Source organism: Dermochelys coriacea, chromosome 2, assembly GCF_009764565.3.
Source record: "Dermochelys coriacea isolate rDerCor1 chromosome 2, rDerCor1.pri.v4, whole genome shotgun sequence".
Lineage (NCBI taxonomy): Eukaryota > Metazoa > Chordata > Testudines > Dermochelyidae > Dermochelys > Dermochelys coriacea.
Genome location: NC_050069.1, coordinates 82,583,703 through 82,599,353, shown reverse-complemented (window position 1 = coordinate 82,599,353; position 15,651 = coordinate 82,583,703). Strand labels below are relative to the sequence as shown.

The 15,651-nt window shown below is 42.7% G+C and overlaps 2 protein-coding genes across 11 annotated transcripts in view; one reads left to right on the top strand and one right to left on the bottom strand.

The window, feature by feature from the left end:
• The first annotated feature begins 4,889 nt into the window (after positions 1-4,889).
• CABYR (calcium binding tyrosine phosphorylation regulated) lies at positions 4,890-13,531 on the top strand. 2 transcript variants are annotated; one of them, XM_043507981.1, is made up of 6 exons: positions 4,890-4,966; positions 5,966-6,147; positions 6,254-6,307; positions 8,848-9,807; positions 11,917-12,069; positions 12,973-13,531. In XM_043507981.1, the coding sequence occupies exons 2-5, from the start codon at positions 6,000-6,002 to the stop codon at positions 12,063-12,065; spliced, it is 1,311 nt and encodes a 436-aa protein (XP_043363916.1). In that variant the 5' UTR covers positions 4,890-4,966; positions 5,966-5,999; the 3' UTR covers positions 12,066-12,069; positions 12,973-13,531. The 2 variants fall into 2 exon arrangements, with proteins under 2 accessions (XP_043363916.1, XP_038247309.1); XM_038391381.2 differs by having other exon boundaries at positions 11,410-12,069.
• Positions 13,532-14,328: 797 nt separating this feature from the next.
• Positions 14,329-15,651, bottom strand: part of OSBPL1A (oxysterol binding protein like 1A) — a 158,366-nt gene continuing 157,043 nt past the window's right edge. For all 9 annotated transcript variants that reach the window (XM_038390999.2, XM_038390998.2, XM_043507971.1 and 6 more), the window contains one exon: positions 14,329-15,502. In XM_038390999.2, coding sequence (XP_038246927.1) covers positions 15,400-15,502 — 103 coding nt within the window. In that variant the 3' untranslated portion in view covers positions 14,329-15,399. The remainder of the gene's footprint in view (positions 15,503-15,651) is intronic.

Genomic DNA, 15,651 nt, shown 5'->3' with positions numbered 1-15,651 from the left:
TTCTCATGGCCTGTTTCAGTAGTTGGACTTTTTTCTTTTAGAGACGTATTTGGAAATTTTAAATCTCTCACTTTACTACAACCACAAAATTTAAAACAGTGTGAAACATGATTGTGGGCCCAGATGTGTGGTGTTTGCGTGGCTATAAACAAGATATAACTGTGCTAAGAAAGCATGTTCAAACCTAGGTATCTACCAAGGTTAAAACATAGCCCCAACCATAGTTGGTTGGTTTCTGTTTTTTTTTTTTTCTGTTTATGGCAAGAAAACCTACAACAATTGTGCTATACCAATACTTCATATTTTAACATGGTTATTTTTGTAGTGTAGTCCAGGTCTTTATTGTCCAAGAGTGAGAAGCCTTTGAGAGGAGGAGTTTCTTTAGTGAAGAGATAATTAGTTATGTGATAGGGTTTTTTTTTTTTTCTAATGGTACACCTCTCAGTGGATCTGGGCCCACAATCATGTTTCACAGCTGTGTTTTAAATTTTGTGGTTGTAGTAAAGTGAGAGATTTAAAATTTCCAAATACATTTCTAAAAGAAAAAAGTCCAACTACTGAAACAGGCCGTGAGAAACAACGAATAAAGTGAACAGGTCATGACTAGTAAGATTAACTAGATTTATTTTCACATATGGAGAAATAAGAGACATCATCTTAAAAGTCTAATAGAGGACTAAAATAATAGATAAATAAACCAACTTGTAGGTTCTGTGACTTCATATTAATTTTTTATTGGCTCTTGCTAGAGGAATATTTTCACCTCTCATTCAAAAGGAACTGATCACTTTAGACAGCCTGAGTACTTCACCAGAGATGACACAAATCAACTGCCACCGCATCCAGCATCTTAGAACCTCAGAGCTATCGGAATTCTTGCCAAGCCTGAACAGAGATATAAGGACCCAAGAGTCCAACGGAAGGTATGTAATTACAAGATTCTTCATGAAAGCTGAAAAGTAGTATATCATGCATATATTTTATCTATGTAGGTCTTTTTCAGAAGTTAGCTTATGAAATAGTTGAATTTCCCCCCTCAGTGTCTAAATAATCCATTTCAGAAGCTCAAATTAAACCATTAGAATTCAAAATTATCTTGACAAACTGGAAAAATGGTCTGAAATGAATAGGATGAAATTCAAGGCTATCAACACTCTTTAAAGTTTCAACATATAGGCCCCTATGGTGTTGTGACCAGAGACAACAGAAATAAAATTACAATAGGTGGTTGGATCTGTTACTTGTGAATAGAAAAGGAGTACTTGTGGCACCTTAGAGACTAACAAATTTATTTGAGCATAAGCTTTCGTGAGCTACAGCTCACTTCATCGGATGCATCATGTAGCTCACGAAAGCTTATGCTCAAATAAATTTGTTAGTCTCTAAGGTGCCACAAGTACTCCTTTTCTTTTTGCAGATACAGGCTAACATGGCTGCTACTCTGAAACCTGTTACTTGTGAATGAATTCCTACTGAGTTTAATGTATTATAAAGAGCTTTAAGCAACAAAATAATGACCTGCTTCAAATGTTTATGGCACTAAAATAATTCTAGGTTTTTGAACTGAAATATACAACTTAGTCTAAATTGCTAACAACATTTGGACATCCTAATCTATGATAGGTTTTAAAAAACACCACCACCCTGTCACACACTGAATGAATTTCTTAGAAAGAATTTGAAATACTTAATGTTCTGAAGTGCTGACAGGCCACATGGTTCACTAAGATTGTAAAAAGGACCTAATTTTCAGCAATTTTATTTTAAAATTGTATTACTTTTCCTTATTTCCTTCATTCCCAACTTGTAAATATGAAAATATTTCACATCAAGTTGTTTTATAGACTTAAATTCTGATTTTACCTGCCAATTTAAATAGTTTTATTTAGTAGTAATCCATTAACAAAATTAAGGGAGAAGGGTTGAACAACTGCAATATATTATATGAGGTAATACTATTTTAATAAACAAAAAATGTAGAAAACCCAATAATGGTTTATTCACGTCAATCTACACAAACTTATTTAGTAAGGTCACAAAAACTCCTACCCATACCTCTGACTAAAAGTTCAGATATGACCAGACAGATTAAATGTCCTCAACAAAAGGGAAGTGCCATTTTTATAGAAGAAGGAAGCAGAGGCTTGTGTGGTTGTTTATAGTAGGGGATACAGAAATGGAGTAAAAATGTATTTGGAAATCTTTTGAAAGGTAAGGTTATTGAAAGATTTCAGTAATTCTAATTGTCCTTGGATGCCAAGGTGATAGACATGTTAACAGAACTGTGACACGCCTTCTCCCACCCCATTACATACCTTTTAAATACACAAACTCAGGCAACTCCACAGAATAACATTGTCAGTTGACCAAGCCTTCGATGCAATATGCTGATGTCATGAATTGCAATATTCCTTAGAAAGTTTCCTATGAGCTAGATGTGCTGTGTGAGATTTTATTTAAGCACCCACTGAAGTGCTGCTAGCCTAGTGCAACTGAGTTTGTTGTAGGCTGTGTCTACACTACAAAGTTACTCTGGTATAGCTATGGTGTCATAGCTATGCCATTATAATCCCCATAGTGTAGATGTGTCTGTAATCTATATAGGTGTGATATTAAAACTACAGAACTCCTTCAGCCCCCAGAATGGAAGGGGGTGGGGGGAGGAAGGAACATGAAATAAAGCTCCAAGGGCTTGTCTTCACCTCATGGTAGCTTGAGCTATAACTCACGTTTTGCCCCTAACCCAACCCCATCCATACACAACTTTCTAGGTCAAGTAAATGGTGCTTTGGGCTAACTGGCCCTTCTGGGATGGGGTAGGCTTGAGTGCTGCTGATGCTGAAACAGTGTTTAATTTTTGCCAGAGCTGCACCCTGGCACCTCTAGGTGTGGCAATTCAGAGCCCCAGCAACTGTGCTTGCCGTGTCAGTATGAAAGTAAAAAAAAATTGCTTGAGCCCCAGCACCTCTTTCATTACTAATTAAGCACTGTTCTCAAGCTAGTAATGTAGTTGGGGATACAGCAGCTGAGTTAAAACTCAACTACTAATCCAATTACTCCGGTAACCAATTTACTGGCCTTGTGTCTGCTCACTTGAATTGGCTCCAAAGGAGTAACTGGACTAATGGAAACTAACTGTTGCAATGAAGACAAGCCTTAAGATACCTGTAAGAGGCTGGCAAAGCCCTTGTGTATAATGAATTGTCTTCTGCTTCTACAAACAAGCCAGAAAAGAAGTTGCCCTTTATGATGTGGTAATTTTGTTTTGGGAGCCTAGTACAGAGGCAGTCGTGTTAGAGAAAGTCTGGTCTCCAGCTCAAGGCAGACCAGATCTGAACTCGTACTGTTCTGGGTCACGTTTTGGCCAGAGCGCCACCTAGACCCAGCACGAAGTGGAAAGTCTGATGAGGGCAGTGAAGGCTAGCACACCGATAACTCTGATTTTAGGATTATGCTGACTTTGACAGTCTGTCATAGTCAAGGAAACTGAAATCTACTGTAGCAAAATCTCCAATCTGTTTTAACTACTCCCCTCGCTTTTCCCCTCTCCTATTATTTTATATGTAATGGGGGTGAGAAATGTTGGTATGTTTAGTTTTTCAGATAAGTAGTTTTTAATGTTGTTCAATGGTGAAAGCCTGAGTTATGTAAGAAAGCAGAGCTCATAGAATCACAGAATATCAGAGTTGGAAGGGACCTCAGGAGGTCATCTAGTCCAACCCCCTGCTCAAAGCAGGACCAATCCCCAATTTTTGCCCCAGATCCCTAAATGGCCCCCTCAAGGATTGAACTCACAACCCTGGGTTTCGCAGGCCAATGCTCAAACCTAATACAATCCTAGTTAATAGTTGCTACTACAATTCAGTCTCTGCAGTACTTCCTCCTGCTTACATGAAACCCTAAAAGCAGATCAGGCACTAGGCAAAAGCAGACTAAGCTATTGCTTAGGGCCCTGAGCAGCTTTGTAGGATGTGGTGGTGATGGGGGGAGGGGGAAATATTCCTGCTTAGGGCCCTGAGCAGCTTTGTATGATGTGGTGGTGATGGGGGGAGGGGGAAATATTCCTGCTTAGGGCCCTGAGCAGCTTTGTATGATGTGGTGGTGATGGGGGGAGGGGGAAATATTCCTGCTTAGGGCCCTGAGCAGCTTTGTAGGATGTGGTGGTGATGGGGGGCGGGGGGAAGACCCTGCTTATAGTGAGCTGTAGCTCACGAAAGCTTATGCTCTAATAAATTTGTTAGTCTCTAAGGTGCCACGGGTACTCCTTTTCTTATTCCTTCTTAGGGCCCCCAATGGGTTAGCACTGCTCTGCCTAAAAGCTCCAATTTAGAAAGCAGGGAAAAAGCGCATGGCGGCAGCCTCCTCCAGGTGCGTTTTGCTGCTAGTTTTTAAAATTTGGCATTTCTGAAACTTTAAAAAATTAGACGGGTGGGGGGCATTTTTATCCTGGCACAAAAATGTAAAAGCGCCTGACGACAAAAGTCCATGCTAGGAAAGCCCTGACTTCTAGTTCGGGGGGGGGGGGGGGAGGCCATTTATCGATCCATCGTTGATTTACCCACGGGGGGCCGGCTTGTTTTCAGACGGTATTTCGGTAACCCAGACCCAGCGTGGAATTGTGGAAACGAAGCTGGGCCCGGTTGGTCAGTTTCTCCCCGCAGGCGCCGGGCGCGGCGAGGAGCGGGCCAAGAAGCCGCCGCCGGGGAAAGCGGAGGGGCAGCCCGGTTTCTCATTGGCTGTGAGCCAGCGGCGGCCACGCCCCCCCTCCATTGGTGACCACCCGGCCTGGGAAGGTGTGCGCGGAGGGGGCGTGGTGACTTCACAAATGGCACTCGGCTGGCCCCGCCCACCACGACCTCCCCACCTATAAAAGGCCCCGCCTGCTGCGGACCCCCTGTCGAGGAGGCTCCGGCAAGGGCGGCGGGAGCAGCGGCCGCGGCGCTCGCGCAGCTTAGGAGGCGCAAAGGTCTGGGCTGGAGCCGCTCGCCCTTGGGTGTAACGCGCCCCCCCCCCCCTTCCCCTTCCTTCAGGGCTCTCCCGGCCCTTCAGCGATGTCTGCGCCTCCCCCACTTTGCAGACGCGGGAACCGAGGGCACGTTTTTAGCTCAGTGTCTCGTAAAATCTGGACTTGTAACGTTAGGGGCTGAATTTATGTTTAAAATAACCCCGAAGAGAAGCTGAAGAACTCAGAAGCGCTTAAGAAACTGGGGATGGTCCCTGAGAGCTGGTGCTCCCCGCCTTCGTTTTGGGCAGTGGCTGAACTTTTCTGAGCCACACATTGGGGTCATTACACAAAGTAAAACTATCTCCCCATGTTTATCCCCCCCCCCTCCTCAGAGCTAATAGAGTCCCCCTTGTCAACTGCTGCAAATGGCCCACCTTGATCATCACCACAAAAGGTCCCCCCCACCCCCCGCTGGTAATAGCTCATCTAAGTGATCACTCTGGTTACAGTGCGTATGGTAAAAAGAAAAGGAGGACTTGTGGCACCTTAGAGACTAACAAATTTATTAGAGCATAAGCAATGCATCCGATGAAGTGAGCTGTAGCTCACGAAAGCTTATGCTCTAATAAATTTGTTAGTCTCTAAGGTGCCACAAGTCCTCCTTTTCTTTTTGCGAATACAGGCTAACACGGCTGCTACTCTGAAAGCAGTGCGTATGGTAAGACGCATTGTTTCATGTTCTCTGTGTGTGTATATACATCTCCCCACTGTATTTTCCACCGAATGCATCCGATGAAGTGAGCTGTAGCTCACGGAAGCTTTTGCTCAGATAAATTTGCTAGTCTCTAAGGTGCCACAAGTCCTCCTTTTCTCACTGGTAGTTAGTGAGTTTTGGGGATTGAGAGGGCCCAGGAGAATCCGCATCATCTGCCATGGTGATAAAGCCTGGAACTAGACACGTGTATTATGGGAACCCTAGTGGGCTACACACAGTACTTACTCAGATATTTTTTGTTGTAGTTGTGAGAGAGTGATTTGTCACCAATCAACAACGATGCATTCTTCAAAACCCAGGCTTGTTGTTCCATATGGCCTCAAGACTTTACTCGAGGGAGTGAGCAGAGCTGTTCTCAAAACCAGTCCAAGCAATATCACTGAGTTTGCAGCTCTCTACTTCAGAGAGCTAATTGCATTTAGAGAAGGTTTGTTCCTGCTTATATGCTTTGGTACTTATCTGGTACATTTGAAAAGCTGTTACTGCAGAATGCTAATCAAACTGTCCATCTTAATTTATACTTTTACCTCCAGAAAATCCTAATTTGGATATAACAGACCTGGTTAGAGAATTTCATTTCACAAGAGGTAAGAAAAGGTGTCAAATGCTGCTCTTATTAAGCTCCTATGTTTTAAAATACAGTGTATTGTGATTAAAACATTCAAACCTGCATGGTTATGAACGATCCCCTTTAAATGATCTTTTGACCATTTTCACTATGAATAGTAACAAAGTTATTTAGGACCTGTCATCACAATGTACCTTTACAAAGTATGGGCCTAATTTTATGAGATGCCAAATGCCTTCCTTTGACTCCTCACAGGATGGGACCCTAAAGTACATACAGGAATCCCTGCAGACAGATGCCGTTGGTGCTGTAGCTGGGTAGTGGGGAATCCAGGCTCTCAGTTTAGGGTCTTGTCTACACAATGCTTGTTTTTTGGCACCTGAAGTGCCATATTTCCATTTAGCAAAGAATTTCTCTGGCAGAGATTGTAACATGACTGTGTCACAAGGGGCCAAATCTCAGTTGTAGGGTACTAGCAGGTGTTGCATTAATGATGTCATATATCAGAAATTAGTCTGGTCTTATTGGCCTGGAGACCCATCAGTCATCTGCTTGCATCATCTTGAACTGACCTTTCACTCACCTATCGACTCCATTATGACCCAGTCTTCTCGCCTCAGTTTGCTCACCTCTGCCCTTCCCCCTCTATTCAGTTGCATGTGACCCTACTGGAGCTGTGAAGGAAGTTGTAGGAAAGGTATTCAATTGTCGGCCACAAAAATGGCAGACTTTTCTCCTCCCAGCCTTCAGAGAAGGGGAATGGGTGCTTCTCGGAAGCTAAGGGTCTCTCCTATTTCCCCCCCCCCCGCCCAGTATTTTGTCATGATGCCATGGGCCTGGACCAGGTCTCTAAGACTTGCAAGTTGTCTTTGTGACATCACAGGTAGAGCTGTGCAGAAAGTAAGGTTTGAAAATGCATCTGGCTCCAGCTAAAAGGACTCTAAAGCTATTTTGGTAACTTGGGCTGGTGCTCTGAGAGAATAAATTGGCAGTTTGGGGCAGGGATTGTTTCACAATATCTGTACAGTAGTGCCTAACACACAGACCCCAGTCTCAGTGGGAGCCTCTTGGTGCTACAGTAAAAATGAATAATAATGACTGACTGAAAGGTAAGAACAATGCAATTTATTAACCAGTGTGCTGCACACCTGGGCATTAAATACAGGGAGAATGATCCTCAGCACTCTGATGCTGTGCCCTAAACTGGTGACTGCCTTTGAAAGGATTAGTCAGCTATGTCCAAGCACAGAACAAATGCTCCTGGGAAGGCAATAGGGTGGATGGTGGGGGAGGAAAGTGCTAAGGACACAAGGCAGCTGCTGTACCTGTAGAAGATCACTTGCATGTGTTTATCTCCTATTTTTTTCTGCAGCTGTGAAGGGAGCTTTCTGATTGTGGTGCTGGGTTGTAAATGGTGTGTGCATTGAGAGAGGCTGGGTTGCCAGTCAAAGTGTGTAATTTAGAGAGAGTTTTTGCTATTAGAGTTTAAATTTGCCATGAATAGAGGGGTCTAGATTTGTTGTAGCTCTTCTGCATTCCTGCTCTTTCTTCCTCTGGAACCTCTCTGGGTAATCTTATCCACACGACATTAGGTACCATCTCAACACCAACTCCCTCCCCCTGCCCTCAAGATCTCTCTCTCTCTTTCTTGCAGTCTCCCACTTCCCTCCATGCGGTGCCATTTTTGCATGTGCAGTGGCCAACAGACTAAACAAAATTAAAAAAAGGAGTTCCTTCTCTTCTCTTTTTCCTGTTTTCAACTATGATACCCATGAAAATCCCATCAGTTTTTCCTATTTCTCTCTCCAAAATCCACCCCTCCATCTCTACTGCCAAAACCTTGCTCCGTGTCTCCCACTGACACATACATGCTTCTTCTTTAGGTAAGACCTGCAGGGCAGGGGCTATGCAAACACTCCAGTTTCATGGGATTTGTGATGTGTGTTCCCAACATAATTTGTATGAATCCAGAATGCTTTGATGCTCTAGGTAGGTTCCAAAGGGAATGATACATTTCTCAGGTTAAGTACTTGCTTGTAGTTGGATTGATTTGCCTTTACCTATTGACTCTTCTATTTTTTTGCCCACAACTTTTTTTTTTTTTTGGTGGTGGTGGTGTGGGGAAGAAGATGGCTGCTACGATGTGGGAAAAGAGAGGGCGGGTTTAGCACTAGTAAAATTTTACATATCCTGCTCCTTGACTTTTAGCCTGTGTGTTAACAGGCAAACAGAAATCCCATGTTAAACTGGTCTACTTCTTGAATCAAGAATGACCTGACGAATTCACTTTAAAGCAGGAGTAGTCAATATTTTTTTTTTTTTTGGTCAAGATCCAAATATCTTGGTCAAAGTGTAGTCAAGGTCCAGACTCCAGAGAAAATAATAAAAATAAATAAAAAGATTTCAGGGTCAGTTCAAAGCCTCTGGTGGTCTGAATTTGGCCCACAATCTGCCTATTGACTATCCCTGCTTTAAAGCCTGGATAAAGTATTAAACAGGCAGGTTGTACAGTGATCGTTGGAAGCACCTGCTAATTTACTGTCGTGTTCTTTTAATTAGTAGAGGGCTGGATTGATAGAATGCCAGAAAAGAGAGCTGACCTTGGAGACAAGTTTATGCAAGATATAAGTGTGATGTCTCCACTTTCTGAGGAACCAAAACGAAAGGAAAAATCCACAGACACAGAGGAGGACCAGTTGCACGAAGGCCCTGAACCTGAATACAGCAGCAAAACTACCCAATGCCCATCGACTCACTGTGAACTTTTAGAAAATGAACCATCCCCTACTGGACCTGAACCATCCCCTAAGGGACCTGAACTTGCCTATGTCCCAGCTGATCCTGCACAGCTTGCTGCACAGATGTTAGGTAACATTGATTCTGTTCATTCTATGAATGATGTGGGAACAAGTGTGCAATCTCTTTCTGAACTGTCTCTGAGCTCAGAGAACACAACAGCTGCACCAGTAGAAGGTGCTGCTGAAGACGCTACACTTACCCCAGCCACTGAGGGTTCTGCAGAGTCTGTTAGGCTGGAGTCAGCGGTTCAAAGTCAGGCCTCTGTTGTCCTAGGGCCCTCCAGCAGTCAGGCTGAACGATCAACAAGTGATGTAGATCAAGCTTCCTCAAACCCCTTGCAGGATGAACCACCGCCACCTGCTCCTCCTCCTCCACCACTACCACCTCCTAAAGATCCATTAGAGGCTGTGCCTTTCCAAAGCGAAATTGAGGTTACATCAACCATTCAGGCTATGCCAATACATACTGACGATGAGCCTGCTACTGAAGGAGAGGTTCCACCTTACGTAGAGCAGTTCCCGCAGCAAATAGTAATTCCCTTTTTAGAACAAGTAGCTTGTCTAATAGAGATTCAACAGCCACTAATGCCTTCACTAAATGCAGGTCAGTTTACATGCACTAAGCTCTTAGATCCATCTGCAGATGATGCAGAATGTGACCCTGAAAGAATGGAAACTACAGCGCAAATGGCATCAGCTGAGCAAGGTTTTATTATGTCAGGTAAGGAAGTCGGATGTTAATGAAAATTTCATATTCCAGGTTAACAGTGCTGTAACTCAATAGCTAAATTATTAAATGCAAGCACCTATGCCAGTGCAAGGCTATGGGAGAGATTGAACTTCCTCACTTTGGGGCACGTAAGGAGCTTTGGTTCCCTCTGCCATCACCTGGCCCTAATGCACAGATATTATTCTCTGCAATTTGTTCCAAAATGTGTGACTAATTGTGAGTAAGACCTATAAGTGCTCTTGGATTAGTGTTGCCTGCATCAGAGGAACATGTGTTCACAGGTTCCTGCAAATTGATTTGTTGTGGCATCAGAGGTGCAGGAGCCAGGAGTGGGAAGCCCCACTACAAAAGGTATGTGGAGGTGTGCTTTTGCCTTTGAACAGTCCTGAAAGGGTCTTGCTGAAAGTAAGCCACATAGTTTGAGGCAATGGCAGAGATTTAAGATGTAATACATGTGCTTTGTGGCTGAGGAAGGGTGATGGGATGGGGGGTGGCCAGAACTTTGAATATGGCCTCACTTTGAAAGATTTAAAACCTAGCCATTGCATTAACATAGAGTTTTTGCATTTAAAAAAAAAATGGTGGTGGTTGCCTGCACTGTCCTGTTCTGCAGATGGGGTTAAGGTGGGTGGACAAGGCACTTGGCAGGGGGTTCTGCAGATGGGAAGAGGGTCTGGCAATTGTCTTCCTGGTGAGGTGCTACTGGAACAAACTCCTCACCTGACAAGTACCCTATGCACACTCTCCTCCCCGCTGCAAACCCACTCTTTCTGTCCTCTGTGACAAGTGCCCAGCCCACCAACTGCTCCCAGCTGGAGAATCCCTCCTGTGTCCCCTTCTCCAGTGAGAAGTGCCTGCCTGACTCCCCCTGCTACTGCTGAGCCCCTTCCAGGCCCCAGGAAAGGTAGAGGTGTTAAGACATATCAAAGCATGTTACCAAACTATTTTGTTAAGTAACACCAAGGGATTTGCATGGCTGAAATAAGGAATAACAGTGTTGTGGTGCTGTAGTTACGTTGGAGGCAGCACATTTATTCTGATCCCTGTTTGGGTGTTGATAAACTTTCTTTATAAAATTATCCCTTGAAAACATTGGCTGTAAAATGTTAAGCTCCCATGGTACTTTGTGTGGCAGCTAAATAGAAACTGCTGTTTAACTTTGGATGTCCAGCTATAAAAAAATTATTACCCTGGGTCCAGATGCATTTTTCTGTTTGGTTTTAATAAACCAAAACATTTAAGTAAGTTTTGATAAACTGACTTTCGGGTGGTGGGGCAGACTGTAGCAATTCCTCTGATGCTGGTAATTCAGAATCTCTGACTTGGCAGCCCAAAAGGAAAATGTCAAAAGTTAAAAGCCACTGAAAAGAGGGACTTAGAACAGGAAGAGTTAATGGTCTCTTTGGCCATATCTCCAGCACCAGTTCTGCTGCTGTTCTTTTCATTTCAGCTATGCAAAAATCCCAATCAATCTTCTCTAACATGCTTTCTTATGGCATACGTAAATATAGGCATGTTATATGTAAGAGTTTGCAATATGATTGCAATTCATAGCTCCTGATACCAGCAATTTTTAAAATTTTTATTTTATAGCAATGGCAACAACCGAAGCAGGACAACCACCACTATATTCTAATGTGTGGACTCTCTATTGTCTAACTGATTTGAGCCAACAAGGTCGAAAGTCACCACCACCCCTTCCTCCTGCTGGAACTGGTGCTCCTTATCCCCAAGCAACCCTCTATATATCTAGTGGGAAGGAGCAACAACTGTTCCTACAACAGCAGCTGACACCACCAGGTCCACCACCACAAGTATCCTCTCCAACTTATGTGATGATGGAAGAAGGCAAGAGGGGAAATGCACCACCTTTCATATTAGTGGGCTCTACAGTTCAGAATGTACAGGACTGGAAGTCTATTCCTGGCCATGCTGTCCTTACACAGCATGACACGAGCGCTGTGAGGAGATTCACTACAGTACCTGTACCAGTTGCCAGGCCAGCAGATCTGAAAATGGCCACTCCAAACCCCAGTTCTAACCCCAATTCTAATGCTGCACAAGAAACTGTTAGACCACCAACCCCCGTTTTTCTTTCAGTTGCCATACCCTTAGATGAGGTAATGTCCGCAAAGAGAGGTTCAGCATCTGGTGATAAACAAGCGGGCATAAATGCCTTTGCAGGAAGCTATGGTATAGCAGGAGAGATTACATTTACTTCGGGCCCGGTCCGCAGAGCAGACTCATGAGAAGGTAGGCAGTTTCATATTATGGTCGTGTCTGCTAGGGAGATGTTCACAACTTAAGTTTTTCTTTATAGTCAAACTTTTATAACCAGATACTGAAGTTTTTGAACTTGGAGGCTTAAAGTTAGGCTCCTAAAACGTCGCCTGGATTTCAGAGTTACTGAGGACATAACTTCCACCGAACTTAAGCTTGCTTGGCTACCATTCCAGCCACCAGCGTAGTTTGACAGTGGTTGGGACAGCCTAATTCCTCTTCCCATTTTGATGTACTAATGCACAGCTACTATACTTTGCTCTGTATGCCAACACTTACTACTTTCACTTAGGGGACAGACTGTCAGTAAGACTTCTGATTTTAGATCAAACCTTTTTGGAGCAAGTGGTTTTGAGCTGGTTTCTCTGCTGTACTTGGCCTTTGCAAATCCTATAAATTAGTAGTTAGAGGATGAAAGTTAGCACTTCAAACCTGTCAGATGTTTGAAATGGGAAATCAAAGCAGCAGGCACATACACTGTAGATTTATACCCCATGTGCATGGTACATGTGCATGTAAATCTTGAAGATTAGACCCATGAAAAAGCAGTGTACATGTAATGGTGCAAGGGGCTAGGCATCCCAAGAACAATCCCTAAAGAGGTGATACTAGTGTGGCTACACTTCTGATTTTAGCTTGGGAAGAACTAATTCAGCACGGTCTCCTCAAACTGGCATATACATCTTCTAACTCTAGTGTAGACAAGCCAGACATGAGCAATGTCTAGGATGGTAGTGATATTTCACAGCTGCCCCCCTGTGGACTGGTAGTAACAGCCCACCTTTTCTGGAAAGGATTGTGTGTGTGTCAGGGATGAGGAGGGAGAATCATCATCATGCTCTCTGTACTTAACCAAATTAATTATTTCTTTAACAGGCTCAGAGGAGATGTCATGTGAACAGCCCAGGATGGAAATCTGCATCTTAAAATAATAAATTAACTTAATACAAGCACTCAAAACTAATGCAATCCATTAGAATGCCTTTTTTTGCATTTCTAGAGTGTTGGCAGAATACAAACAGATTAGTGAAGAGAAGTAGATAATGAAGCTTCCAAGGGAGAAAAAAAAAAATCCACCAGCAGCACAGGCAGTGTCATTTATAACCCAAATGAATGCTTCCCCTCTGTGGCAGAGACATGTGGTTGCCTGAGCCCCCTGGAAATGTTTAGCTAACAGACAAGTGCACCATGTAGTATTTTGTAAACATACATCCATAAGAAAACCACAGAATAGATTGATTTCAAATTGGTTCCACACAATCCCTTTCCAGAGTAGATCACTTCTTGTGCAACAGATCTGTTTCTGGCCCAGATTCAGAGTCAAAGCTGTGGACTTAAACTCATTAAGCAATGTCCTGATACGTGGAATGTCCTGAAACAAAGGAATTAGTGCCATACCCCCAGCAGTAATTTAACACTGTTCATTTATTAAGTGAGGCAGTCAGAGATTGGGGGGGGGGGGAACACAACTCACTAGACAGCAGATGCAGCCCTGTCATACAAGAAACCAGTGATTTTAATTATCCAGTGAAAATTGTTTTGTTTGTATCTATTCTATTAAGAGCCCTAGTCTTTACTCCTTGTGAGTTCCCTAGGGATTGCTCCTTCTCTTGGTACTTTTTTTTTTTTTAAAATGTAAGAAGCAGGTCATCTCTTCTGCCCCAGCTTGAAAAAAAGCCCCTCTCCTAGTGGTTTCCTTTAGAGTAGATACAAGTTTCTTATCCAGAAACTGATATGCCACTGAATAATGGATAGAACGAGGGAAAGAAGCAATCTCTTCAAAACACACAACATTTGGAACAGAGTCCTTTCACTGGAACTTAATCAGTTTCAAAAACCCCTAGGTCAGTGTTTGAGTCAAGGGTGTCACACTAGGCTGGTGGGGTGGGGTGGGGGGGGGGATGATTGGGAGAAAGTTTCCAGAATAATTTCAGGATTGCAAAATCCTTCAAAGTTTGAGACCAATTTTAGTAGAACAGATTACTTGTAGTGATGCATGAGAACCCAATACAATTCAGCTGCTGCAATGAGAATTTTTCCTTGTTTGCTGAGCACAGTTCTTGCCAGGGAAATCACTGCAATGACATACTTTATGAACACAGAACTGCAAGCTTTCAGACACTTCAGGCTAAAGCTACACTCAGTAGGATGGCTTTATAGGAGCAAAGGCATCTACCTGCATCAGCTGATGCAACCCTCAGTATTAAAAAAAAAAATGAATCTGAGAAATTGGAACATTTGAAAGCCTTTATTTAGTAGCAATTAATGTAATTAACATTAACCTCCAGACAGCAATTAAAATTGTATACAAAGAGCAGCTGGAAGCCCTGTACTCCAGCTCTGTATAAATATGTATTTTCCTAAGATTTAATGCACCCCAATTAAAAGGGGTTAAAGCTGGTGTGTACAGCAGTCTCCATACAGGTACCTTACTGACTTCAAACCACACTTTCTAAGAGGAAGTCTTGTGCATTTGTACAGTACATACACAGGTGCAGTTTAATTTCTCCAGTAGTTATGTTCCACTGGGTCCTGATTTTTAAAAAGTTTTTGCAATTATACAACGATGGTGCCAAGCACCTATATTTTCTAGTGCAGTAAATTTTTTTTTTTTTTTTTTTTTTAAAAAACCTCTTACTAGTGTTTAGTTCATCACAAATTTTTAAATGGCTCTTAATTCCTTAAGAAAATGAGGCTGGTAACAAAACATGGAAAAACAAATTCAAAACACTGCACTAAACATGGAATAATTACTTTGAGTAATGTTACCAGCGTAACTTACAGCGTGAACATTTGGGGGATAATAGTTCTGGAATCACTGACCAGAATCCAGGATTCTGCGAGTTATCTTAATAGAAAGCCATCTTATGAAAGTTAAGTAAATCTTTATAAAAATAACTTGCCCTTTCCTAGCTTTAAGCACAGAATAGTGCAATTCGTATCTGTGCTTTTAAACATCTGTGCCACAATATATCCACCCCAAAGGGCTGTTGTGCCAGCATAATCATTAAAAGAAAGGATTAATAGAACACCTTCAACTGTTCTATTTGCTATTCACCGAGCCTTAACATAGATGTATTCAGCAAATATGGTAGCACTACCCGTCAGAAAAATGACTGCTCTGAGCAGTTGTCCATGTTCCCCTCTCCATAGCCTTTCAAATCTGTACCACCGTATTTACTGTAGGAGATACTTAACATATTGTTCAGTAACTTCTCATCTCTTGGAAAAACTGACTAGAAACAAGGAAAATTAAAAAGATTAAGACTTAATTTGCATTAGTCATGGCCTCCCTTTGACATTTTAATAAATGTCAGGTAAATTAAAGTAGTTTCTGTCCCAGTAGTTGCCAGAGTAAAGCCAGTCCTGTGCACCAGTGTAGGGATTGGGACCTTGATGGAACCACCTGTAAGAGAGGACAGCATGTCTGACTGTGAACACATTTCATTTAACAAAGTTCAAAGCTGCTTTGTTGCATCTTTCATGGTGATTTTCAAACTAGTACTGAGAATTCAGTGCTGCATCCCCACACTGTTTTAAGTCAGTTCAGACCGT

Excerpts from the sequence above, each read along its gene's own strand:
- CABYR (XM_038391381.2), top strand. The coding sequence starts at position 6,000 with ATGCATTCTTCAAAACCCAGGCTTGTTGTTCCATATGGCCTCAAGACT. Across the intron at positions 6,148-6,253 it reads GCTAATTGCATTTAGAGAAG|AAAATCCTAATTTGGATATA; the intron begins GTTTGTTCCTGC and ends TTTTACCTCCAG. Across the intron at positions 9,808-11,409 it reads GCAAGGTTTTATTATGTCAG|CAATGGCAACAACCGAAGCA; the intron begins GTAAGGAAGTCG and ends TTTATTTTATAG.